This window comes from Maniola jurtina, chromosome 19, assembly GCF_905333055.1.
Source record: "Maniola jurtina chromosome 19, ilManJurt1.1, whole genome shotgun sequence".
NCBI lineage: Eukaryota > Metazoa > Arthropoda > Insecta > Lepidoptera > Nymphalidae > Maniola > Maniola jurtina.
Window position 1 is genome coordinate 5,451,965 of NC_060047.1, and position 27,318 is coordinate 5,479,282.

The 27,318-nt window shown below is 38.8% G+C and overlaps 3 protein-coding genes and 1 long non-coding RNA gene across 4 annotated transcripts; 2 read left to right on the forward strand and 2 right to left on the reverse strand.

Annotated features, from left to right (window-relative positions):
* Positions 1-2,227: 2,227 nt before the first annotated feature.
* On the forward strand, positions 2,228-4,081 carry LOC123875001. The gene is made up of 3 exons (XR_006798054.1): positions 2,228-2,340; positions 3,321-3,341; positions 3,934-4,081. It is a non-coding gene; the product is annotated as an uncharacterized LOC123875001 (long non-coding RNA).
* Positions 4,082-4,756: 675 nt separating this feature from the next.
* Positions 4,757-9,111, forward strand: LOC123874994. The gene is made up of 5 exons (XM_045920609.1): positions 4,757-4,913; positions 6,069-6,198; positions 6,757-6,933; positions 7,393-7,574; positions 8,506-9,111. The coding sequence occupies exons 1-5, from the start codon at positions 4,764-4,766 to the stop codon at positions 8,623-8,625; spliced, it is 759 nt and encodes a 252-aa protein (XP_045776565.1). The 5' UTR covers positions 4,757-4,763; the 3' UTR covers positions 8,626-9,111.
* A 1,996-nt stretch (positions 9,112-11,107) lies between these two features.
* On the reverse strand, positions 11,108-17,677 carry LOC123875304. The gene is made up of 8 exons (XM_045921055.1): positions 17,635-17,677; positions 16,866-16,889; positions 16,176-16,375; positions 15,051-15,180; positions 14,016-14,180; positions 12,834-13,012; positions 12,181-12,287; positions 11,108-11,198 (listed from the first exon to the last, which is right to left on the reverse strand). Exons 1-8 carry the CDS (start codon positions 17,675-17,677, stop codon positions 11,147-11,149), a joined length of 900 nt encoding a protein of 299 aa, XP_045777011.1. The 3' UTR covers positions 11,108-11,146.
* A 1,467-nt stretch (positions 17,678-19,144) lies between these two features.
* LOC123874992 lies at positions 19,145-26,659 on the reverse strand. The gene is made up of 8 exons (XM_045920607.1): positions 26,462-26,659; positions 24,613-24,636; positions 23,753-23,958; positions 22,786-22,915; positions 22,184-22,348; positions 21,402-21,580; positions 20,380-20,486; positions 19,145-19,863 (listed from the first exon to the last, which is right to left on the reverse strand). Exons 1-8 carry the CDS (start codon positions 26,505-26,507, stop codon positions 19,746-19,748), a joined length of 975 nt encoding a protein of 324 aa, XP_045776563.1. The 5' UTR covers positions 26,508-26,659; the 3' UTR covers positions 19,145-19,745.
* Positions 26,660-27,318: the final 659 nt, after the last annotated feature.

Here is a 27,318-nt window from a genome sequence, read left to right on the forward strand (position 1 = left end):
AAGGTAGCTCAGCTCACACAGCTAGAATCATATAAACAAATTTTATATCAAACTTTACTTCCTTATAATATTAGTGTAGGTACTTAAATATTACATAATATGGATATACTTTATGAACCTACCTACAGCTACGTACTATTTTATTACTGTAACAATAATAGCCACGCCTTATTATTGTTACCATGTTATTACTTATTACCACGTAGAAATTAGCATATTTTCATGAAATATGCAAGTCATGACACCTGAAAAAACATTATAAGGATAAACCTACCTACCTATCTTACGGTCGGAATTTGCTTTTGTCGGAGCGTCACATATTATTTTTATTACGAAATCGAAATCGTGGAAGCACTATAGCCCTCTCCTAAACTGGGATTTTAAACGGGACTTATTCGTAGTCCGCTCCAAACCTATAGAAATATACACTTTGAAAATTGATGAGTGATGGAGGCTGGAGCTCGCTGACAGACAGATGGATGGACGGAAAGACGGTCGGATAGCGGAGGCCTGCGGATGTTTTGTACTTAATAGGGTCCTGCTAGGACCCTTCGAATACGAAACCCAATAGATATAAATATATTTAATTTAATACTGATTCAGTATATTTTGGCATCATTACTGTTTTGTCGGAAATGTCGAAAAGTGTAAAATTAGCAAGTATCAAAATTCAAAAAATTCAAAATTGAAATCAGGTAAAATTGTGTACTTTTTGATTGTCAAATTGTGGAACTTGTAAGCTAATAATGTAGTGGTGATAATTAAATTACGTAAACATAAAACTAGAGCTACAATGCTATAGGTACATATATAATTATATTATATAAACTATACATACCTATACTATAGGAATACATATCTATAGTAGGTATAGTATTAGATACATCTAAGCTTCCGATTTAGCGCAATAAACTTCCATATCTTTAATTACTCGTATGATGCGCGTTTCCATCATACTTAGGTCGTCCCGTATCCAGCGGCTCGATTGCGGTTGAATGACAGCTACAATGTCACGATCGCAAGTGCAACCAATCATCTTTGATTGTTTGCTGCTCGCTTACTATTGGCTACAATATAACATTTTTGCAACAAGAATACCATAAATTCAGCCAATCACAACAGTGCAGGTGCAGTTTTCATGCAATCGAGCAGCAGGTAAGATCAGCTAAGTCTCAAGCGGTAACTAAATATCATGAAAACCTGGAAGCTTAATAATAACTTTGCATAATTTTTGACGAGTAGGTAAACAGTAATATCACGCTACATATAGAAGAGTGATGCTGCGTTTTTCATGTTGACACTGCCTTGTACCTAGCATCTGCTCAAACATTTGTCTTTGCAAAATGGCAATGAAACAAGCTGTAAGCAGGTAGGTACCAAAAATTTCCATAGGGGGTGGTGATATTTAAAAGAGTACCTACTACACGACCACTTCAAGAATGCAGTCGGCAACCGTTACAAAATGACGTCACGAAACTGAAAACTCGTATGGTTGACAAAAAATATTTATTTTATTTAAGTACTTGATTGCTTTATGATATTTTATATTTCTAGTTATCACACTAATATTATAAAGGCGAAAGTGTGTGTGTGTGTGTGTGTGTGTGTGTGTGTGTGTGTGTGTGTTTGTTACTCCTTCACGCAAAAACTACTGGACGGATTGGGCTGTTTAGAATGGAAATAGATTATACTCTGGATTAGCACATAGGCTACTTTTTATCCCCGAAAAATCAACGAGTTCCCACGGGATTTTTGAAAAACTACATCCACGCGAACGAAGTCGCGGGCATCAGCTAGTTAGTGAATAATAATACTAGAGCAAGATCCCACTGCTGCCAGACGTTCCTTATTGTCTGAGCAACAAAATGTGTGGGATAGAAGTAATGTTAGTGTGTACTATGAACATACGCATATCTGCTAGCTTGTGCCGTGGGCCAACTTTTAGGTATCAGCTACTGAATGTACCTATTTAAAAAATTTACTCACTTTTCTTAAAGTCTGACTGCTGATTTTCTTGTATGTTTTACAGAACCTAATCGTAAAACAGAATTTACTTAGGTAATAAAAAAAAACTATTTCATCCAGTTTCAACGTCTGCATTTACCAGCCTTGGCAGCGTTACATGCTAACGCTACTTTAAGGTGTACGGTGCGGGGAAGCGCGAGACGAGGTAACTGCATTGCTGAAGTGGTCGCGTATGTAGAAGATAGGTATATAAATATTCACAGTTATTTAGGTAAGTTATATTACTTTGAGTAAAGGCAGGCGACAAACGCTTAGTAATAATGGAAACCTTAATGAAAACCTTTTTGATATTCCTTGGACTTGCCGTAACATGTGGTAAGTGTTAACCTATTTGGTAGGGAATTATTTATTAAAATTATATCTATTATATCTATACTACTTAATAAATAAAATAGAAGTGTCTGTCTGTAATTTCGAAATAACTGCCTCATATTAAGCTCATATTATGGTTATTTGAAGTGTTACCATAACTGAATCACACGTTTTTAAAAGTTTTGTCTGTCTGTTTGAACCGGCTAATCTTTGGAATGGCTGAAGCTTTTTTGACGGGACTTTCACAAACAAGTAGACTATTAACATATAAGGAGTAACATATGCTAATTTTTAACCGACTTTCAAAAATGGAGTTGTGTTTTTCTACCTATGAACACCGATATCTCCGAGATTTCTGAACCTAATTTTTTTTTATCGATAGAGAAATTTTGCTACATTGTTCCATAAATACCTGGATTCCAACTCTTTAATCCTGATGCTGTAGGGGACCTGACCACCAAAGCTGATGGGGTTTAGAAACTGTCGGTTATAAATTCTTCGGACCTCGAGGACTCAACTCCTCAACACCGATGCTGTAAATGTAAATGATGGTGATTTTTAAAAACCTATTAATCCACGCGGGCGAAGCTGCGGGCATCATCTCGTATTGAATAAATTGATTGATTTGAATCAAGACATGGTCGCCAACTATGGGCCTCATAAGACGCTCAGAGTCACTCAGCGAGCTATGGCGAGAGCTATGCTTAGAGTTACATGTATAATATGATCAAATCAGAAATGAGGAGATCCGTAGGAACCAGAGTAACCGATATAGCCCAGCGAGTGGCGAAGCTGTGGCAATGGGCAGGGCACAAAGCTCGAAAAACCGATAGACGTTAGGGTTCCAAGGTGTTGAAAGGCGACCTCGCACCGGAAAGCGCAGCAATGGAAAACTCTACCCTAGGTGCACGGACGATATCAGGCGAGTCGCAAGGAAGCTTCCTCAATTTTTTATGAATTAATTTAAATGTTCACTGTTTCAGAGGCAATGTGGGGTTTCGGAGGTAAGTACATACCTACCTTCCTTTATATTACGATTGTGTAGAAAATTTAACAGGTTCTTAACGCTATATTAATTTCATGAATATCATTTTTAAAGGGAAATGTTAGTTAAGGTATTTACTATTGACAAATCGCAAAAATGCTGTACTACTTCGCGTAGGTACCTGTTTTAATTCAAAAAATTTGTAAATCCATACCTAGCAATAAATTATTACGTAAACATACATAATATGTTAATTGCATTCCTAAATCTTGGCGATCCCACGGGATTTATAAAGGATCATCCGTTTAAATGTTTTGACGAAAATCGGTAGGTACAGAAATACCTTGCATCCCGGGAACGGGCTATTCCTATTACGAATAGGCTACTTTCGTCCTGGATAAAATCAAAAGTTCCCATGTATCAGATTTTTTACATGAAGATATGAAGACTGGAGAGTAACATAGGCTACATTTATCCCGGAAAATCAAAGAGTTCCCAAGGGATTTTTTTGAAACTAAATCCACGCGGATGAAGTCGCGGGCGTCAGCTAATTTAAAAAAAATGGAAACTTCCTTAACTTTATGCATTAATTTCAATGTTTACTGTTTCAGAGGAAAAGAAATGTGAATTCAGAGGTAAGTACCGTCTTGTTTTGTATAGCGATTGTATAGTTAGATAATTTAACAGAGCTGCAACTAAGAAAATTAATTTTTAAGTCGGTGTTTAACAATAATGCCATCCATTTAATAAGGTTGAGAATGAGATGTCGAGTAAGAGTGAGGCACGAGTGAAGCCATACGATGCGTTGCGTTGGTGTGCGGCACCTCAGCGGTGGCGCACGCCATCGCAATCACACTTCACATTAATATTATAAAGGCGAAAGTTTGTATGTGTGTGTGTGTGTGTGTGTGTGTGTGTGTGTGTGTGTGTGTGTGTGTGTGTGTGTGTGTGTGTGTGTATGTTTGTTACTCCTTCACGCAAAAACTACTGGACGGATTTGGCTGAAATTCGGAATGGAGATAGACAATATCCTGGATTAGCACACAGGCTACTTTTTATCCCGGAAAACCAAAGAGTTCCCACAGGATTTCGAAAAACCTAAATCCACGCGGACGATGTCGCGGGCGTCAGCTAGTCCTACATAGAAATCGCTGTTGCAACGCCATACTTTTTGCCGGATTGGCACCGCAGTGCGGCCAATGCGTTGCCAATCCGGCACACACACACTCCACACACGGGTGTGGCACCCAATACTCAAATCCACAGCGGTGCGGCGCGGCAACGACGCACCGGAAACGCATCGAGTGGGCTCTCTCCGTCACTCGCTTCTACTCGCTTCATACAATCGTAGTTCCAATTTCATTTGAATATTAAGCAACCAAAGTCCATGAAATTTTGCAGACATATTCTAGAAACTAATATCTATGTCTAAGATAAGACAATGGATGAAGCTATTGAGGAAGGCTATGAAATCACGGAACGTCCAGAGGGCCCAATGCCTGAGCTGGTGCTTTTATGCCCAAAGGAGCAAAAATGCCTCTGCCTGTTCTACGATAAAGACACGGGTCATATTGCTGGCTTGAATATTGGTGTAAGTAACTATATATATTTTATTTACAGCTGCTATAAAACTAGAGTCCAGGCATATTATGGGATTTAGGACAGAGTAGAAGCGAAGACTCGCAATTTTTTAAATGGTACAGTAGATAAACAATGTATGTAATTATGTTCTTATCTAAGTAGGTATATGAGAAAAAATACTACCTAATTGTTAGGTTCATATACTATCTACCTACTCAAATCATATTGTTTAACAGCCGAAATAACGCTCTGTTTTACATATTATTGTATTTTATTAGAACCACCAACAGAATTATACACATAAAAATCCATACTAATATTATTATAAATGAGAAGGTGTGTCTGTCTGTCTGTCTGCTAGCTTTGACCGATCGCTGACCGATTTTGATGAAATTTGATAAGTACAGAGTTAGCTTAAATCCTGGGGAAGGACATATGCTACTTTTTATCCTGGAAAATCATAGAGTTACCACGGGATTCTTAAAAGCCCATCCGTTTAACCGATATATATGAAAGGTACAGAGTTAACTTGCATCCCGGAAACTGACACAGACAATTTTTTATTCCGGAAAATCAAAGAGTTCCTAAGGGATTTAAAAAACCTACATCTACGTGGGTGAAGTCGCGGTAATTCTCAGTACCTGCTAGCCCGGAGTCAGAAGTTGGTGGTCCTGTACTTGATCTCTCTCCGGTTTTGTCGGTTTTCCGTTCCACCGGTTCGTGAGAGGAAGGCAACAAAGTGTGCACCTGTGTTTGCGCTTACATGTGCACTATAATACCTTCCGCGCAGTTGGCTGATCTCCAGGGAGATTGGCCGCCGTGGTCGGGAGGACATCATGCGGAATTTGCAGTACGAAATTAGTGGCACGAAATTAGTTTCACAACATTAATTTCATCATCAACTGCACGTGTAAATGTCTAATTTCGTAGTGCATGCATCTAATTTCGTTTACACATTACACGTGCAATTGATAATGAAATTATTGTCTTGAAACTAATTTCATGCAACGAATTTTGTAGTTTAAATTCCGCTTTTGATTATCAGTCATGATGATCTATAACTATTTACCTAATTATGGAAATTTCTAAAAACATGTATACAAACAAATTTAAGTATCTACCTGCTGGTTTTTGATCATATTATAATAGGTGTGTTTATTTCCAGATACGTAAAGATGCAGTGTACAATGCCACATTTGACTGGGAGGAACAGGGATGGACTGATTGGGAGGTCCCTTCAGAAGATGGGAATACCGTCTCATACCTGAGCATACAGCAGTTTTATTGCTCTCCAGGTAAGTAAAATCAATTATGTAGGTAGATTTATATAGATATTTGTAGCTTCTATAAGGGTTCCATATCATATCCATAACATATTTTGTCGATAGAGTACCTACTTACTATTATTAAAAATACGAAAGTGTGTTTGCTTGTTGGTTTTTGGTTTTGCTGTATTGTTGGGTTGTCCTTCAACCACGTCGCAACCCACAGTAGATATACATAGTTATAGACTCGAGATTGATATAGGCTACTTATATTCGTAGAGTACCCACGGGATGTGACGGTTCTCATCACTAGATAGTGATGGTTACTTATTACCTACGCACTTAGTTAAATATTATTTTGTATTAATTTGTTGAAATGTGATGATATAATTGTTCAAGATGTCGAAAGAAATCAAGCTGACTGAGAGGTTTCATCGAAAATCCTATCTTATTTTGAAGTACCTTTAACTAAATAAAAATACCTACTTACACCACATTAGTATCTAGTGTAGGTACATTGCACCCGTACGAAACCGGGGCGGGTCGCTAGTAATGTATAATATGTTCTGTAAAACACTTTTCTTTCAGAGTTTGTAAAGAAGACTCCTGAAGAGCGTATCGCTTCCCGCAAGGCAAACAAGATGCTGCCAGAGAATGCTATATGGTTATCAGGCTTTAATAAGCACATAGACCGTATTTCTACTTCTCAGGATGAAGTGCTACGTAGTAGTGGCTTCACAGAACAAGGATTTGTTCCTTTCATGGGTATGTTTTTTAAAACTAGTAGATACCTATACTATGTATGGGGTATGCACTATGTAGGTCAGCCGAGCACATCCGCACGTCACCCGCGCTATCCCGCACCGGTTTAGTGCGGCTGAATGGGTTTGCGGAGCGTCACCACTCACCACCCCGATTGCAATCTCGACCTATCGTGTACTACGTCATTGTTAGGACAAATGAAAGTCTGCTGGAAGTTTGAACTGTTTATTTAGGTACGGAGCTAACATTGTCGACTATAAGAAACATTATTTATGGCCTCACACAACTAATAAAGAACTAGGTCGCGTCGGACATCTTGATAGACTTAACCATAGACTAGACCATAGACACTGGGTTGCCACTATTCAATTGTATTTATATTGTCCTGTTCACAGTCATCATATTGTATATACCTACGTACATCATCTTCGTAACAGGCTCTACAAGTTTACTCTTGTGCAGGTAAACACCAGTACTACAACATGAGCTCCTCAACCGAATGCAGCGGTGATAAGTTGTATCCGTGGTTCACATTATGTGATGGAGGCAAAGTAATAGGAACCGGCTTGATGATATTCGGAAACATAGACGATACTAAGAACGGATGTAATTATTTCGAAGAACCTAGCAAATCTGCTGTTGAGGTACTAATTTATTTATATCCATATTATCTATACTATACACAAGCATCCATCCATCAGCCTGTAAGCGTCCACTGCTGGACATAGGCCTTTCCAAGAGCGCGCCACCAAACACGGTCCTCCGCCTTCCTCATCCACCCGCTCCCCGCCACCTTTTTCAGGTCATCGGTCCAGCGGGCTGGAGGTCGTCCTACACTGCGCTTACCGATACGCGGTCTCCACTCCAGAACACGTCTGCCCCAACGGCCGTCGGTTCTGCGACAGACATGGCCTGCCCATTGCCACATACACAAGCATACATATACCATATAAGCTAATTTTAGAATTTTAGTTTTTTAAAAATCCCATGGGGATTCTTTGCATTTCCGGGAAAAGCAGTTGCCTGAGTCAATTTCCGAGACGCAAGCTACCTTTGTGCCAAATTTCATATCAATCGGTTAAACGGACGGGCTTTTAAAATTCCCGTGGGGACTCCGTCTCCGGAATGTAAGCTAACTCTGTACCTTTCATCAAAATCGGTTGAACTGTTGGACCGTGAAAAGCTAGCAGACAGACTGACACACCTTCGCATTTGTAATATTATAAGTATGAAGTATGGATATCATGTATTATTAACCCCCGACCCAAAAAGAGGGGTGTTATAAGTTTGCGTGTGTATGTGTGTATCTGTGTATCTGTGTATCTGTCTGTGGCATCGTAGCGCCTAAACGAGTGAACCGATTTTAATTTAGTTTTTTTTGTTTGAAAGGTGGCTTGATCGAGAGTGTTCTTAGCTATAACCCAAGAAAATCGGTTCAGCCGTTTGAAAGTTATCAGCTCTTTTCTAGTTACTGCAACCTTCACTTGTCGGGGGTGTTATAAATTTTTAATTTACACTTGTTTTACCGAATTATTTTAGTGAGAATTAGTTTACTCAACCCTTGTAAACTTTCAGTTTATAGTAAACAAAGGACCGAAATGCCTTTACGATTTGGCTGAAAAACCTGGCGTGAGAACGATGCACATATATTACATGGCATCTCCCTGGACTATAGTATTGCCTTTTGGCAAATAATTACAAAGCGGCCATAAATAATTTAACAGTAAGTACCTACCCCCCTATGGCCCATGAGCTACTATTTACCGCCTAGACCAGCAGTCTCCAATCTACAGCTCGCGGACCAAGACCTACCCGTAACACTGAGTTGAAAATGCCTGATATCCGCCCTGCCAAAGTTTATGACTACATTGTATTTAATAATGTGGGAAAGTCGTGCAAAAGTTAAAACATGCCGTCAAATGTTACTATATACGTATATCTTGGAAGTTGGACTAGTGGAGGAATCAATGTGGGCCTTAGGCTAAAAAGTTGGAGACCCCTGGCCTAGATCATTTAGGCTGAAACAGCCTAGATGATCTAGGCCAGGCCATTATCATAAATTAAAAAAAATTATAACTACTCGAGTGAGACTCTGACTTGAAGGGATCCGTACCATTGCATCGCAATACATATTATGTACTTTAATTTTTTTTAATTTAATCGCGGCCATTAAAAATAAATTATTACTTGTTGTACAATAGCAATTCACCTATTACGGTTTATGAGATATGACAGACAGATAGACAGGCGGACAGATGGATGGACGGACAGCGGAGGCTTAGTAATAGGGTCCCGTTGGCACCCTTCGAGTACAGAACCCCAATAATTAAATCACGGACGACACGCATAAAAGCGATTTCCGCAAAGGTTAAATACTTACCTAAATTATTAATATTGTTTCAATTGTTTTCTAATTTTCGTTTATTATATTTTGTCAATATTTTGTTAATATTTTCATTATCATAATAAAATTAATGTTTCAATCTTACACCTTGTTTTATTCTTGAAGATTTTCCTATTTTCGTCTAACGGACCTTACGTTTGGCGTAGATGCTGACACAATTTTGTGTATTACTTGACTACGATCGCACCTTAAGGTTAAGGTTATTAAAAGTGGAAGGGAAAACTGATGGCGGAAGGGCGTTCCATTTTCTAGCGGTTCGGATTAGAATAGAAGCAAAGGCTTCCTTGTTTCATAACGCTTCGTACGTCTCCGAGGAATTTCAATTACATACGGATGCAGACCTTGACGATGATTTGCAATACGATAGTAAAAAGGTGAAGGAGGAACCAGGTCAAAGAGCTATATAATTGTGCACACTCCGAAATTATATCCTGTAGAATACCAACTGTTGGTACAGTAGCTACAGGATATAATTTCGGAGTGTTACAGACAAGCAACTTCGCGCCGATATTCCAAACTTGGAAAGGGAATGGCAATTAAATTTTAATCAAACACATATATCTAACCCTTAGGCTGGTTATAACGGCATCAGCATCATAATATCGTAACGCTAGGGAGCAGTATCTTGGCAATCGCGACCCGGCAGCGATGCTTTCCGAAGCTACGTTGCGCGGCCGGCGAACCGTAGCAATTCAGAATGAGAAGGGATTAGCTCATATAGCCAACAATGCTGGCCAAGGGTGGATTAGTAGATTTCTCACACCTTGGAGAACATTATGGAGAACTCTCAAGCATGTGGGTTTCCTCACGATGTTTTCCTTCACGGTTAAAGAAAGCGGTCGCAGGAGACAATACGCCTGCTCGCGACGTAGCCGGTCGCTACGCATACGCTACAGTGCCCGGCAAACAATTTGAGTATTAATGCGATTGGCTGGCGAATGACGGGGGTGCACGCAATTGGTTGATCAGTCGGCGCGAGTGCGCGCTATTGGTTGATACGTCGACTTTCACTTCCCGGATTCAACTTTCTCCCACTACGCTGCTTCAGGTCCAAGTTGTTTGCCGGGCACTATACGCCGCGCGGGATGCCTGCAGGCGCGTGAAGACGTGGTTCCCGATTTCTAACGTCATTTGAACCTGTCGGATGATTCGCTAACTCAGTGATTAACACAAATGCTAGCCATCTAACTCATTTGACATTGGTTGGTTCTACATTGCTGCTTTACTGAGTGATATTAAAATAATGGATTAAAAATAAATGTCAAAATATGAGCTCGGCGAATTACCCCGCAAATCGGATGATTTGCTAACTCAGTGATTAAGATGATTAAGACTGAACCATCAAAATCATTTGACATGGCTAGTTCTACATTACTGTTGCACTGAGTGACGTAAAATATTTTTTTTTTGTAGAAAACCTTCAACGTGTTAAAAACAAATGTCAAATGAGCTCGGTGGCTATCATTCAGTGGTGATCACTGAGTTGGCAAACCACCCACAAATTGTCGAAACGGCTGAACAAATTTTTATTACTATGGACGGACTATCTGCCCTTTAAGGGTCTATGCTAGCATTGACCTTAGCTATTTTTATAGATACCGAGAAAACAAAGGGATTTTAAAAAGCATTACTAGGTACACAACATATAGGTACATAATACTTATTAAATACTTTTTACTGAAGTAGAATAGAAAGAAAAAGCGTATTATAAGCGATTTTTCATAGTTTCAACTTTTATTTCTGTTCACTTGAAATTGGTAGAGCTACGTAGTGTTTAACAAAACTGATAAAATATTATGGCTTAGTAAAAAATTATTGGTGTCCATATTCTGCGGTAGTGCTCGGGTCGGCGGAATCCTCGCGTCTGAAAGAAAATTGACAGTCATTAAAATGATGGTTGCTCCAAGTCAAGCGTGAGTGCATGATGTGTCATTCAACATTAACGGGGAGGATACACAGATACTCAACTATTTCTTAATTATAAATAAAAAATTCAAAAAAAGAAGAGACACAATTGATAACTGGCTTAGTTTTAGACCTAGAACAACGAATAATAATAGAATAATCAGCGTAATAAGTAGTACCTAATACATTTGTATGGAGAGGCGTGTGTGAATTTGTAACCTTAAATGTCGGGAAGAATAAAGGTCAAGTTAATAATATTAAGGGTGATGTTTTTACAGATCACGATGACGACGAAAATATCTTATCGTTGAAAGTACGCGTATCCTAATTTCTAATAACTCCTTTAGTTAGGACGCTACTACCTAGGATTGGGCCTGTTTAACAGGGCTCTCTCCGTCACTTACTCCACACAATCGTAGTTCCAATTTCATTTGAATATTACGCAACCAAAGTACATGAAATTTTGCAGACATATTCTAGAAACTAATATCTATGCCTAAGGTTTTCCAGATTTTTCTAAAAATATGTAGTTTTAAAATTACAAGGGCTCAAAGATTTGTATGTAAATTTTTAAGACCGCGTAACTTTGAAACCGAATATTTTAACAAAAATCTGGAAAACCACAGGCATAGATATTAGTTTCTAGAATATGTCTGAAAAATTTCATGGACTTTGGTTGCTTAATATTCAAATTAAATTGGAACTACGTTTGTATGGAGCGAGTGACGGAGAGACCCCTCTTAACTATTCGGGCCAATGATGCGGAATATAGTCATCCTTAGTATGAACACTATATTACTGTGCTCAATCCTCATTTTGGTAGGTAGTCCTAAAAATATCAACTGAAAAATCGATGATTCGATATCCTTATGTGATGGCTTAAGACAAGGTGTAAGCTTAATAAGTAATATACTACAAAAATGTATTTACTGGGAACTTACCGGCACTTTATGGAATCAGGGTTGTCGATGTAGTAAATGTGAAGACTGAAAATGGGATACGCATCAGCCAGATCGTACAGACATGGCGGCCCGAATGGAACTGCCCCCTGAAACATTGTCAAATTATTCTTGAAATGTTTATTTATATAAGGACCAAGTTGCGTGGAAATAACCGGTTGTGTTATCAGTTGACCACAATGTGGTGTAAGAGTATTGTTAGTTGTTATACATTGTAACTTTTTATTTATTTGAAAAGAACAACTGCTGAGTTTATTGCCGGCTCTTCTCAGTAGAATCTTCATTCCGAGCCGGGTGGTAAAGTCACAGACGGATAAGAGACACTAGTTGTCCTGGCTACATGAAGTATATAAATTTTGATGTTTGATTTTATGCTTAGGTAAGAGCATGTTTGACTTGAAGGGCCGGCTTTCACTGAAACCAAAAAATTTAAGATTTCAAGCGCCACTTACCATCATAGGAAAAACTTTCCCATAACTAATTGAATAGGTACGTGTTTAAAATAAACCAATTTTTCGTATTGTCCTTTTTTTATGGGGTCTGCGTAAGTATAAAGAAAATCTGCATCTAAAATCGTGAGTTTTTAGACGCCTGGAGTGACTGGATCTTTTGTGTATTAGTTAACATAGGCTTACCCTCTCCACATTTCTGCCCCCAAACTTTTCAAACCACTCCCTGTAAGGCGGCGATTTGGTGAGATCACCGAAGAACTGGAGACCAGAACCGATTAGTTCTCCCTGTATTGTAAGTGCGAACCATGGCAATTGGTTTTCGCAGAGCATCTCCCGTGTCATGTTGTAGTGATAGTGAGTGCCTAAAATGGAATAACAATATGTATACTATGATGACTATAAGACTAGTAATTTGTTCACTATTTAGGTGTATGGCTTATACCCTTTCTCAAAGGAAGCTACATTTGACATATGACATATAAGCGTATGAACGAAATGTGTGGTACACTAGCTGATGCCCGCGACTTCGTTCGCGTGGATATAGTTTTTTAAATCCCGTGGTAACTAATTGATTTTCCCGGATAAAAAGTAGCTTATGTGTTAATCCAGGGTATAATTTATCTCCATCCCACAATTTCAGCCATAATATGCGTCTAGTAGTTTTTGCGTGAAAGAGTATAAACTGTGAGTATACAAGTGTAAATTAAAAATTTATAACACCCCCGACAAGTGAAGGTTACAGTAAGAACTAGAAAAGAGCTGATAACTTTCAAACGGCTGAACCGATTTTCTTGGATTATAGCTAAGAACACTCTCGATCAAGCCACCTTTCAAACAAAAAAAAAAAACTAAATTAAAATCGGTTCATTAGTTTATTAGCTACGATGCCAGAGACAGATACACAGATACACACGTCAAACTTATAACACCCCTCTTTTTGGGTCGGGGGTTAAAAACATCCATCAAGGGTATAGATATATGCCCTACCATCGCAATAACTATAGGTACATAGCTGATAGATCAATACCTTAGGCATTGTAGAGTGGTTTTGGGGGCTCAATCTAACCCGAAATCTCAGACATGAAGGGAAAAAAATTTCAAAATGTAAAGTCTCGTTCAACGACTTCAGTACGTAAGTAGACATTACAGGTATAATCGGCACTGTACTCGGTCTTGAATTTTCCAAAAAAAAAAAACTATATAAAATGCCTTAAAAGTAAAGTACCTTTAAAGTATTTCAATAGTAATTATCTGTTCAACTTTTGCATTTATACATTGCATGTAATAATATATACGCACGTAACAAGGAATCCCTGCTAAAATAATAATAATTAATTAATAAGAATTTGAGATTTGCTTTTTTACCCATTCTAGGCGTGCAGTTCTGCTTAGTGAATTTAGTAGTACAGTTAATTTCCGCTTCTGTCTTTGGAATGAGCATCAGTTCTCCACTATGGTTGTAGACCCATATGCCGTCATCTTGTAGCGTCGAACCATTCTCTACTGTAGGCCCACCCGCTGCTAAGAATTCTGCAAAATAAAACTATTGGGTTCATTTAGTTTCAACTACATAGTACCTACTTATTGTAAATTAAAGTCCCCCGCCGCGTTGACTCCTCAGAAACTACCGTAGGTATGGATTATAATACAGTTTTCACCAGTAGAAAGACGTATTATTATATAAGAAGGTTATAGGGTGTAATTTATGAACATTTTGCGAAAATAAGCTACTGGTATGATGGTAATTGAGACTTAATCCGGGAAAAATCATCCCTGAATGCCTGAGAGTAATAATATTGTCCTCAAAGGTGTGTGATGTCTGCCGATCCGCACTTAGCCAGCGTGGTGGACTATTACCTAATTCCCTTTCATTCAGAGAGGAGATCCGTGCTCAAAAGCGGGCTGATGGTTGACAATAATTATGAAGGGGAAAAAGGACCGCTGAAGAAATTGAAAAGTTCATAGGTATGTGTAGCTAAAACGTGACACGAACGAATAAGGCTATAGTGCATCGATATCTGAGCCTACTAAAAATTGCTTGATTTAGAAAGTGTTTATAAAGTTTCTCAGTTTTGTAGGAAAATAAACCTAAAGAAATAATTGAACGCATGGCCATGGCCAACAATACCTCTAAGCTTATACATAGTCTAGCTTTCTGAAACGTACATCGATGTATAACTTCAAATTGTAGAAGTTTTATTTGCTGAGTGCATCTTCCACCGAGCGTGAAATAAATCGTGATAATACTAGTAACTACTGAGGCTGAAATCTATATAGAGCGCACTTTGACTTTTGAAACGAGATAGCGTTATACTGTTATATATATATCTGTCTCGTTTTAACAGTGTCTGAAGTCTGAGCAAAGTCAAAGGGCGCTCTATAGGTTCCAGCCTGAGATACCTTCGGAAACCCAATATTGTGAAAGGGCCAAGTACTTCTTCGCCGGCTCGCCGTCGCCAGTTGGCACGTACCAATCCGTAAACCACTTGTTTTTGTCGATCACTGCAGTGATCAGATCTTCCGCGGGGAACTGTAACATACATCTTATACATTATCAGTACCGTAACCAGAGCCAGTCCATTTATAGCTAAAGGCGAACTAGGCATAGGGCTCTCGAATTTGAAGGGTAGCATGGCGAGGGTACGGAACAGGCGTGGTAGCAAAAGGTGACTGGCTGGCATGGACGGTTAACTCAAAATAACAAATATGTATAATGCATTTAGTTTTAATTAACGCCAGTAGGTACCTAGAAGGATAATTCCTGGAAAATAAAGAAAAAAATCGTGTTCGCTTCGCTTGCGAATTTAGCACAGACTTACCTGAAAAGTGTTCAGTGCAAAATCAAGAGAAATTAAGAAATCAAGGGCGCTCGCTCAATAAGTATAATATTATTTGGTACCTATCTGGATCTGATTTTCTGTTCGCTACTTATGAATAAGCATATTTTCTGTTTTCAAGAATTTGCTGCGTGTTTCATAAAAATACCATTACAATTGATTCTACAGCGTACCGCTTTGCTAAGGACAATTAACATTCAACGTCGCCTAAATAAATTAAGTATTTCTTATCTTACCCTAAAATTTAGGGTAAATTAAGAATTTTACCCTAAAATGAGAAAATCCATACTAATATTAGAAATCAGAAAGTGTCTGTCTGTCTGTCTGACTGTCTGTTAGCTTTTCACGGCCCAACAATTTAACCGATTTTAATGAAATTTGGTACAGAGGTAGGTAGCTTACATCCCGGGGACGGACATAGACTACTTTCCATCCCTAAAAATCAAAGAGTTCCCACAGGATTCTTAAAGTTCCGGTTTCTATGAAGTCAAAGGTAAGTAGTATGCGTCCCGGAAAAGCAAAGAGTTCCCACGGGATTTTTAAAAATCTAAATCCACGCGGATGAAGTCTTACCCTAGGGGTGAACTAAAGGAGGATTTTAAGAAATTGCGTCGGAATGTTAGAAATATATTTATGATAACTGATGAGAGTTTAGTCTCTGCTGCACTCAAAGCTTTCGCCGACTTACAGCAAGTTGCAATCCAGCGGCCATTCCACATGGAGTAAAAAGCAAGCAGACATAATAGCCCGGCGAACAGTATAATTCTAGCTGCTCCAGAGGCCCCGGAGGACGCTCAGTCTTGCACCAACCCTCATCTATTGCATCCTCAATCGTACGCGGGATGTTGAAGAAAAATTCCTTAATATTTTTTAACGGGCCATATGTAACTGAAAATATGAAAATATAAGTTGGAAATGTCTGGAGGTAGCGCCAAGTCGATAAGTGGTGAAGAAATATAATTTAAAAGGAAGAGGTGACTGACTGACTGCATTTTTGCGCTTGACAGCCAAGCTGATCCTTTGCGCATAAAACGAGCCAGCCTTTCTGCCACCAGTTGAGGTGGCACATCTTATACATTATCAGTACCGTAACCAGAGCCGGTCCATCAATAGCTAAAGGCGAACTAGGCATAGGGCTCTCGAATTTGGAGGGTAGCATGGCGAGGGTACGGAACAGGTGACTGGCTGGCATGGACGGTTAATTCCAAATAACAAATATGTATAATGTATAATGTGTTTAGTTTTAATTAACGCCAATGTATATACGCCGCCCTGAGTTACCTAGAAGGATAATTCCTGAAAAATAAAGAAAAAAATCGTGTTCGCTTCGCTTGCGAAATCGCGGTGAAATGTCTCGTAAAATATTTAAAGGACTTACCTCGTAGGCCGTCATAATTAACACCTGAAACAGAGTGGAAGTTTTTATTTACTGTTTCATTTTTTTTCGAGTGATCGTGTTGATAGAGCTACTTACCTCACTTCCCCAAGTACCTCGTGAGCTCGCAGCCTAACCAGCTGGCTTGAGTTTGCCGTACCCAGCTCAGCTACATGCTGACTTTTTTATTATTTGTTGTTAAAAAAATTCAACTCTGTAACTACTACGGTTCATGAGATAGGTATAGCCCGCTGACAGATGGACGGACGGACAGACGGACTACGGAGGCTTAGTAATAGGGTCCCGTTGGCTCACTTCGGTATGACCTCTCTGGCGCAGTGATGAGCGCTGAGGTCTTATAAATGGGAGGTCCCGAGTTCGATTCCCGGCAGGAGTAATTTGAGAGTTTATAATTTCTGATCTGATCTGGTGGAAGGCTACGGCGCAGGATATAATTACCACTCTACCGGCAAAGCGTGCCACCAAACGATTTAGCGTTCCGGCACGATACTGTGTACGCGGGGTATGGATTTAATGAAACTACCAAGCTCCTTCCAACTTAGATTGTATCGTCACTTACCATCAGGTGGGATCGCAGTCAAGGGCTAACTGGTAATGGATTGGATTTACAAAAATAAAGAATGTATGGGAAGGCACTGGCCCCTGAGATACGGGATCTCCTAGTTTAGGGGCCAGGATTCCATGTAAGCTTATGTAACCAATCAATGTTATGTTGATCAATGAATATTTATTCATTCATGCAGTAACTCACCAGCAGCTACGCCAAGGCCCAGGAGAATTAAGAAGAGTTTCATTATTCCTAGAAGCTAGAGTATCGTTGCCTTCTGTTGAGTCGGTTTATTGAGTGTAATAAAAACCCTTATCTGCTTGATATTTATACTCTTTCATTGCTATTTTTAACATCATTTATTTTGCAAATTCTTTTGTTTATTGAAACGTTTATGTAGATAGGTGCTGAAAAATACAATATCGTACCTCTACATAATATCCATACTAATAAAATTATAAATGCGGAAGTGCGTCAATCTATATTCTACTAGTGATGCCCGCGACTTCGTTCGCGTAGGTATAGGTTTTTTAAGAATCCCGTAGGAACATTTTAATTTTGCGGGATAATCTATGTACTTAGTAGTCTATGTATCAATCCAGGGTATTATTATTTATCACCATTCTAAATTTCAGCCAAATCCATCCCGTAGTTTTTGCGTGCAAGAGTAACAAACATACACACAAACACAAACTTTCGCCTTTGTAATAATACTAGAGGATGCCCGCGACTTCGTCCGCGTGGATATAGGTTTTTGAAGATCCCGTGGGAACTGTTTAGTTTTCTGGGATAATAAGTTGTCTATGTCAATAACATGGAAGCAAGCTACCTAGGTACCAAATTTCATACAAATCGGTTGAGCAGATAGGTCTTTAGGAATCCTGTGTGAACTTTTTGATTTTCCGGGATAAAAAGTAGCCTATGTCCGTCCCCGGGATATAAGCTAACTCTGTACCAAATTTCATCAGAATCGGTTAAACTGTTGGGCCGTAAAAAGGTAGCAGACAGACAGACAGACAGACAAACAGACAGACAGACACACTTTCGCTTTTATAGGTAAAATAATATCTATTAGTATGATTTGTCCATCTATCTGTTACATTTTCACGGGCAATTTTAACGGAATTTAGTACAAAGATATTGCATACCTGAGTCCGACTTATGCTACATATTTCTTATCACGGAACCCTAAAACAGCGGGGCCTGACTAACACTTGACTGGTTTTTCTTTTTTCAATTTCTAATGTATAAGAAAGTTAACTTCGTCTGTGTTGGTATTTGCTGGCGTGCGTGTTATGCCTTTTTGGAGTGTTTTTTTTTTGTTAAAAGTGGCCGGTTTTTATGTTAGTTGGTGTTTTTTGGTAGTGGAATTGACTGGGAAGCGCTCTGAAGGGGCGCCGCGTGTGTGTCGGCAAGCGCCGGCACAGACGAAGTCAATACTTATATAGTTTCCCTAACTTGTAAATAACTCCAAATTTGACACTGGCTAATCTGTGTAAAGCCAGACGAGAGAGAAAAAAAGAAATTGGTTTTTGAAACAATCGATTAAATTTATTAAATCAATATTTGTATTTTTTTCCAAGTTACGGAACCCTTGGTCGGCGAGGCTGACTCGCCTTCCCTGCTTTTGTAACATTACCAGTTACATCATTATGTACATAACTACTTATTTAAATAAAAGAATCATATTATGTTAAAATAAAATTGACACAGCTTATTAATTCCATCATTTATTTTCTCGAATACTCAATGGGCATGAAATTTGTGAAAAATTATCATCAGGTTAATATTTTAAATAAAATTATCACTGTATACGGTTACGTCATTTATAAAACATTAGATGATGCCTGCGACTTTGTCCGCATGGATTTACGATATTAAAATCTTTTGAGAGATCTTTGATCGGTTTGATTTTCTGGAATCAAAATTGTGTTAATTCATTCCAAATTTCAGCCAAATCAGTTCAAATAGAATCTGTTTTGATTTCCATGACTGATAATAATACAAACTTGAACTCATTTAAAAACAAAACGGCTTAAAACGGTGCTAAATTTCAGTCCGATTTATAATCCAGAGCTCGTGATTTCGATCAAAACGCTAGAATTATAGTAAATTTTCAACAACTATTATTTAGCCAATTATTTAGATACACCATTTTATTCGCCTGCCCTTCAATTGTAACTTTTAGTTAAGAGACACAATCACTAACCGACTTCCAAAAAGAAGGAGGTTCTCAATTCGTCGGAATCTATTTTTAGGTACCTACTTAAGTGTATGTAAGTAGAAAATATTGTTCTTATACAAATAAATATTTTCTACGTCTTATTAACGGTAAAAATCTTCTTTAGATTGTCGACCAAAGATGTAGAGTATCTGTCCACGTTAATCATGAGTCGGCTTATCACATCGGCAGGTTTGACCGAGTCCCCGGGCCTGAAAGTACAGGATTATACAGAACAATAATAGTACCTATAGAGAGATTTAGAACTTGAAGGTGACGAAGCGTTGAGGAAGTCAAAGTTAAAGTCAAAGGCGTAAGTTCAAATTGGCTACCATTGCCCAATTTTTGATTATAATTGTTGAATGTGACAGTCGAATTGAAGTAAGTAGGTACCTAATGGTGATACATAATCTATATCTACAAGTGTTCCAGACGCGCCCATGTCTGAGAAGCAGCCCACAACAATCTGAGCCGTAAATTAGCAATTTGTTATGGATGAAGAAACCTCGTGATCTGACATCTCCATAAATAGACACAAAAGCAGATTAAGTATTACTAAATGATCCTCAAACAGCTGAACAGATTTTCATCAAAGACGTTCCGTTCCATCCGTTTGATCACTATAATGCCACAGATAGACAAAACATACTAATAAAATCCCTGTCTTTGCGTCGGGTGTTAAAAACTTAAGATTCGTCCTGACTTTGGAGTTAAATACATAAGTTTACCGGCACTTTATATTCCAAGGATCGTCGATATAGTAAATGTGGAGGCTGAAAACTGGATAGGTGTCTGCGCTTTGATAGAGACACTCCGGTCCAAGCGGAACAGTGGACTGAAACAAGTATTAATGAAACCATAAGTTTAAAGATACGTATCAGAACTTCGTCTGTGGTGGCGTTTGCTAGCGCGCGTGTTGTGACTTTTTGGAGTGTTTTTTTGTTAGAAGTTGCTGGTTTTTGTGTTCTGCAGTGCTGGTGTTTATTGGTGGTGGAACTGACTGGGAAGCGCTCTAAAGGGGCGCCGCGAGTATGTCGGCGGGCGCCGGCGCAGACGAAGTCCATACTTATAGTTTCCCTAACTTGTAAATATCTACAAACTTGACATTGGCTAATCAGTGTAAAGCTATCATCATTATCGTAATCAATCCGTCGCCGGTTCACTTCAGAGCACGGGACTACTCTCAGAGTGAGAAGGATTTTAATGGTCTACTACGCTGGCCAAGTGCGGATTGGCAGATTCACACACCTTTTAGAAAAACCATTATGGAAAACTCTCAAGCATGCAGGTTTCCTCACGATAAAGTGATTATATGAGTACTTAGGTTTATTGGTGCGCATGAACACTGCGCATAACGTAACGTACAATACGCAGAAATTGTATACTTAGGTATTTACTTACTACTATTGAATTAATAATATAGTGTTCAATCATTTTAGTAAGCGTAGGCAGGCGGGCCAAGTGAGGTGATAGGCGAATAACATGAACGCAATTCATAGTGCTGCATTCATAGTCACCAAGAAACCACTAAGTACACCAGTCACCAACATTTAAAAAAATTGATGCCAAATTCCTTAAGGAATTCAATTTTTTCGGAATATAAATAAATACCAGATGACGTGTTAACAGGGTGTTATCTATAAATGTGCCAAATTGTATTCAAAATCCATTTAGCAGTTTCGGCATAATGTGCGAAGATAGAAAAAAATATAATATTATAAAAGGCACGTTAGGAGAAAGATTTAATTACCTCTGCTATCATTCTACCCTTATAGCTCTCGAACCAGTCCCTGTCTTTGGGGGGCTTAGTAAGTTTGCCGAAGATCTGAAGGCCAACGCCGACGAGGTAGCCCTTGGTTGTCACTGCGAACCAGGGCAGTAAGTTTTCGCAGAGTGTCTCACGCGACATGTTGTAATGGTAGTGAGTTCCTGAAAAACAAAATAAGAATGATAAGGTACGTAGTAAATATCTCCATATTAATATATACTTGTGTCGTAGCAGTTTATTTATTATTATCATTTCAACCCAACTATAGTCAACTATTTAGTACGGGACAGTTCGAGATGTCAATCGGGGTATGAGGCGGGGGGACACCCTGCACACCCGCACCTCGCACGTCACCCGCCCTATCCCGCACCGGGTTAGCGCGGGGACTGTGCGGGTGTGAGGACCGTCCCCACCCCGATTGCCATCTCGAGCTGTCGCGTACCAGACCTACATTGCACGGGACTCCTCTCAGGGTTTACACCACACAGGTCAAGTGCGATATGGCAGACTTCAACCTTTGACAACATTATGGGCAACTCTCAGGCATGCAGGTTTCCTCGCGATGTTTTCCTTCGCCATTAAAGCAAGTGATATTCTTGCTTAAAATGCACATAGCTCCGAAAAGGGTAGGTGTAAGTCCGCCAGCGTGGTGGACTCTAGCCTAAATCTTTCTCATTCTGAAAAGAGATCCGTACTCAATATCCAGCGATAGGAGATGATAGTAATAATGATGATGAAAGTGCCAGTAATCATCATAAACTTACCCATATTAGGTACACAGTTCTGTTTCTTGAACAGCGTGGTGTTAAGTTCGGCTTCTGTGCTCGGGATGCGCATGAGCTGCCCGTCGGGGTCGCTGACCCACACGCCGCCATCTTGCAGCGTCGCACCGTTTTCCACTTGTGGACCCGCGCCCGCTGCCAAAGATTCTGAAAATCAAAAACAGGAAAACGTATGTGTCAGCATTATCGTCATCGTCAACCGATGAATGACTACAACTGGACATAGCCCATAGGTGTCTTGTAGGATCTTGGTCTTGCGCCGCCTGAATCCAACGGCTCCTTGCGACTCGCTTGATGTCATCTGTCCACCTAGTTAAACAGTGGATCCACCTTCCAGTCACTGCGATCGCTATTCATCAAATTGTACCTAGTTGTCATTTTACCACAATCTACCCACGATCAACCCCGTAAGTTTACATTAGATTGCATAAGAGAGCAATCTACATCATCAATAACAATAATCATCCCCGGTGCTGTTTGCGTCGAATAATAACCTAAGCACTTAGAATAACCACCCCCTAAGCACATGTTTGATAGATTTGTGGAACACGATTCCTGTTAGAAATAGCAAATATACAACTTGCCTTCAGAAACCAAGTATTGCGTGATAGCCCAGTATTCCTTCGCTGGCTCACCGTCAGACGCTGGCACGCTCCACTTCGTGAACCACTTTTCAGGCTTAAACGTTGGAGTGATAAACTCATCGGTTGGGAACTGTAAAACACATAAGTACTTTAAACTTTCAATGCCAAAAGTAATTGCCCACTTGGTATTTGTTCTTACTTGTCCCGTAACACACAGGTATGGGAACATGGCCTCATCGACTAGTCTAGTTAGAAATATAGTTAAGAGCAGAAAAATTTACTGTTTTGGCCCTTGAAACATGACAAATCATTATGGCCCTAAGGCTTCAAAGTTTGAAGACCCCTGATATAGTATATTGCATCATAATTAACCACCAGGTGAGATGACAGACAAGAGCTTAGATGTAAAAGAAGAGTAAATAAAAAATCCACCAAGTAAGTTAAACAAGTTGGAGAACTTTCCAGAATACACAAATGTACATCTCGTGTATGAGCGAAGTAATTTCCGACCATGTCATTCAGATAAATTAGATAAACGATTGCATTGTGATTTCTGGACTGGTGACGAAAGCATCAATTTGTTCCTTCGTGACAATAAATGTTATAAGTTTGCGATAATCCAGCCATAGTACATTCAAATTGTTCTCCATGTTCTCAAAGGTGTGTGAAGTCTGCCAATCCGCATTGGGGCAGCGTGGCTGACTATGGCCTAAACCCTTCTCATTCTGAGAGGAGACCCGTACTCTGTAGTGGGGTGGAAATGAGTTGATCATGATGATATATATTCAAATTACCTCGCTGCTGTCTCAGCTATTTATCGATCTAATCCGTGGTATGAAGTAAGGCATGTCTTCAGGGGAGTCATTTGACAATTTTGCAGTACATTGATCAATTGATGAATATTATGTGTGTAATAACAGACATATCTTCTCCAAAGCTCTTTTTACCTGAAACCAACTATATTTACCGCAAGTTGTACTCCAGCTACGAATCCAGATGGATCGTATAACGGACAAACATATTTCCCAGGTGAACAGTATAGCCGCAGTTCTTCCAGAGGCCCGGGAGGACGTTCAGTTCTACGCCAACCTTCGCTCTCAGCTTGCGCCAGCGTGCGGGGGAGCTTGTAAAAGTACTCCTTATCTGCTAACGCGTCTGACCAACCGAACTTAACTGAAAATAAATATTGTCTTCTATAAATAAATTTAAAATGAAAAACTGACTGAGTGTCATGACAAAAGCTCAATCTGGTCGTCTTGGGATCTTGAAATTTTCCATTTCATGTATAATGTCCTCCCTCACTAAGAAAGGATATTCGGACATTCCCAGCGAAGAGGGTTGGTTCACCTTACAGCTAGGATAGGCGTTCGCCCTACTCGTCAAAGGCGTAAGAGCTGTCAGATTCTCAGGAGCCGCATTGGGAGTGTCATAATAATGCGTGAGCAGAGGTGCCTACGATACGTCTGAATATTGTTGCTGACGTCACAGGCATGCTTGGAAAACCCGTTGCGTATTTTTGCTTTTTGTTTTTACGTCTCTGGCGATGCACTGGCAGCTTGCTCGAGTATATATACAATCACCTTTAGAAAATGGCTTAAATAATGGGACTAACTTTGATTTTTGAATCAGCTCTGCGCTTCCTCTCTATTCCCTAATAACCATATAGAAAATATTTTAATAGCGTCAATTGCCCAAAAATATGTGCGGTTAGGTGCATAACTTATTTTGTAGTGATAAAAAAGGTGAAGAGTCAAACTTGATGAACTTATCACGAATTCGTTTCGTACATACTTACACAATAATAAAAAATTTAATTGTACAACTCACCTCGGAGACCATTATATTGAAATCCTGAAACAAAGCAAAATTATGTATTAGGTACCTACTTAAGTTATAGTTTTAAGCGAAATCATCGCAAGCATCTTTACATAAAAGGTCAAGAAAGCGTCAGAGCTTTAAATTTTGAAAAAAAAAATTGGTTTGAACATGAAAAGCTAAAGAAAGCATCAGAGCAGAGCAGATTTAAATTTTGAAAAACATATAAAATAGGTTAGAACATGAAAAGCGCGAGTCCGAAAATTTTAGTTTATTTATTTTAGGTAGGATAGTAATACAGGTGCTACTTGTATTAAGTATTTTAATATAAATAATTATGAGGTTTTGTAAAAAAATCAAAGTCCGCTATAATTTTTAACAACAAATTTTTGGGTTCCGCAAATTCGAATTCATGTTCGAATTGAACAAAATATAATCAATTGCATTACCTACTGGAGCATGAACTCTGACAGAGCTCGCTAAATTGAATAGGAATAGGCGACAAAATACATTCGCTGGTGACAAGAGAAGAATGAGTAATACGATTTGTCTGTAAATACATTATTTATAGCATATCTAAGCTATGGCTATGTATCCAGAATTTGTTTACTCTGAGCCCTGACACATCAGCCCATCTATGTAGCTTCACTGTAGGCAAAGACTAAAGAGTGTATATAATTTAGAGAGTAATTGTAGTTATCTAGGTACATAGTAGGTACCTACCTACTTGCAATTTGCATGCACGTTTTTCGTTTTAAATTTTACAATTTTATTAGTGTTCTGCTAACTATAATTAGGTATTTTACGCTTTTTAGTCTGTTTCAAAAACGTGTTTTAGGGTTCCTTATCCAAGGGTGCTAACGGGACTCTAACACGGGACCTTCCTAGCAACTTGAATTTCTCAATGTTTCAATTTTCAAGTCATTATCTCTTCAGAAAGTTAGTTCGAAATCGATTATTTTGGACCGAACAGGCAAACAAACTAACAAACAACCATTTTTTACAGGGCATTCACACAAAAATCATAACATGGAATGGTCTAGGCAGCTTTTATACAAGAATCCAGAATCTAGTTATAGTTCCAGTCAGACGAGGTCGTATTAAATATTATTATAATTAGTATACAAGATGTTTTCTTTGTATAGGTACCTACCTACTGCCTGTTATCTTAGTGAGGGCAATAAAAATATCTTGAGTCCAATAACCTGAATATTAATTAATAACTTTATCGATTTGGTTTCATTTTATATTTTAAAAAATCTGGTCAAGTGCTTGGGTAGGGTTCCGTAGACAATCGATGTTCCGTTTTTTTTTAATATCAGTTCTATTTATTATAGGTGGACAATGAATCTAAGTAAATAATACAAAATAGTTATGACACACAGATAGAATGTGGACAATGAAACTATGAGGATTCCTTGTTTCACCATGAAACCCTAAAAACGAAAGGACGGTGAAGTAGGAATAAGTAGGATTCGCGGCCTCCGATGAGTTTTGGGATGATGAAGTAGATTGTGGAACTTTGATAGTAATTACTTAGATTACGAACCTAGGTATGATAATATACCAATTTGAAAAAGTGGCTGGAGTTCAGCCGCGACATTTTTCCATCTGAAGCAATAATTTTTCATTTGAAAAGGTACCTAGGTACGCTAAACGCTCTTGGTTCCATTTAATGAAGATTTTAGAAATTGTACTCGACTCAACGGACAAGAGCATCAATTCGCTGATACTTTAGTATATAGTAAAATTAAATTCACAATCAAATATACTAACATAATAGGCATTGATATAGAAATTCTTTATCGAATAGATCTCTAGATTAGTTAGATTAGTATTTGAACTTTAAATATTTACATACCAGAAGCCAAAGAAGCGATGGCCAACAAAGTAACAAGTTCTTTCATTTCAACGTTTTTTTGTTCTCAGGGCTCTTAACCGTCCCGTCTCGAGTAGGGAACGCGACTGAATTGCACCTCAATGGAAGCAATTTAAAAGCAAATAAAACTGGCCCAAGCGAGCGGACGTTATTAATAAAATGTTTACAGATTTAAGTAAATGATTAACTAAAGATACCGACAGACATACATAGATTATAGTTCAACGCATCGGAAAACTGGACCGACAAAGGCCGCGGAATGGCCTCCCTGGCTAAGTGGTGAGAGCTACAGTCTTATTAATGGGAAGACCCTAGGATACAGCAGGGATTTGGGATTTTATAGTTTCTAAATTTCCTCTGGTCTTGTCTGGTGGGACACTTACCACCTTACCGGCAAAGCTGTGTCTCAAAGCGATGTGGCGTTCCGGTACGATGCCGTGTAGAAACCAAAGTAATATAGGTTAAATAATAACTGTAATATCCCTTCGGTTAGGTCTTAATGCAAAATCGTCAGTTTCTGTAATCTGATTGAAAAATATACATATAATATATATATGTGGGCCTTTGTTGCTTAAATAAACAAATAAAAAATAAATAAATAAAAAATAAAAAAATTTTATCAAGGTTTTTAGCGCCTCCGAAGCGCCTGTAAAAAAGGCAAGACTAAAAAGAAACCGAGTATCTAGTATCAGTGGCGCCGTGCAGGCGTTATCATTGTAACGACTTGGCGCCCAGCCCGCGAATAAGTGATGGAAATAACTTGTATTTGCAGACAGTTTTAACCTTAAAGTGAGTGTTGATTTTGAGTGCTCATTCTGAAGATTGAGCACTCTAACCAC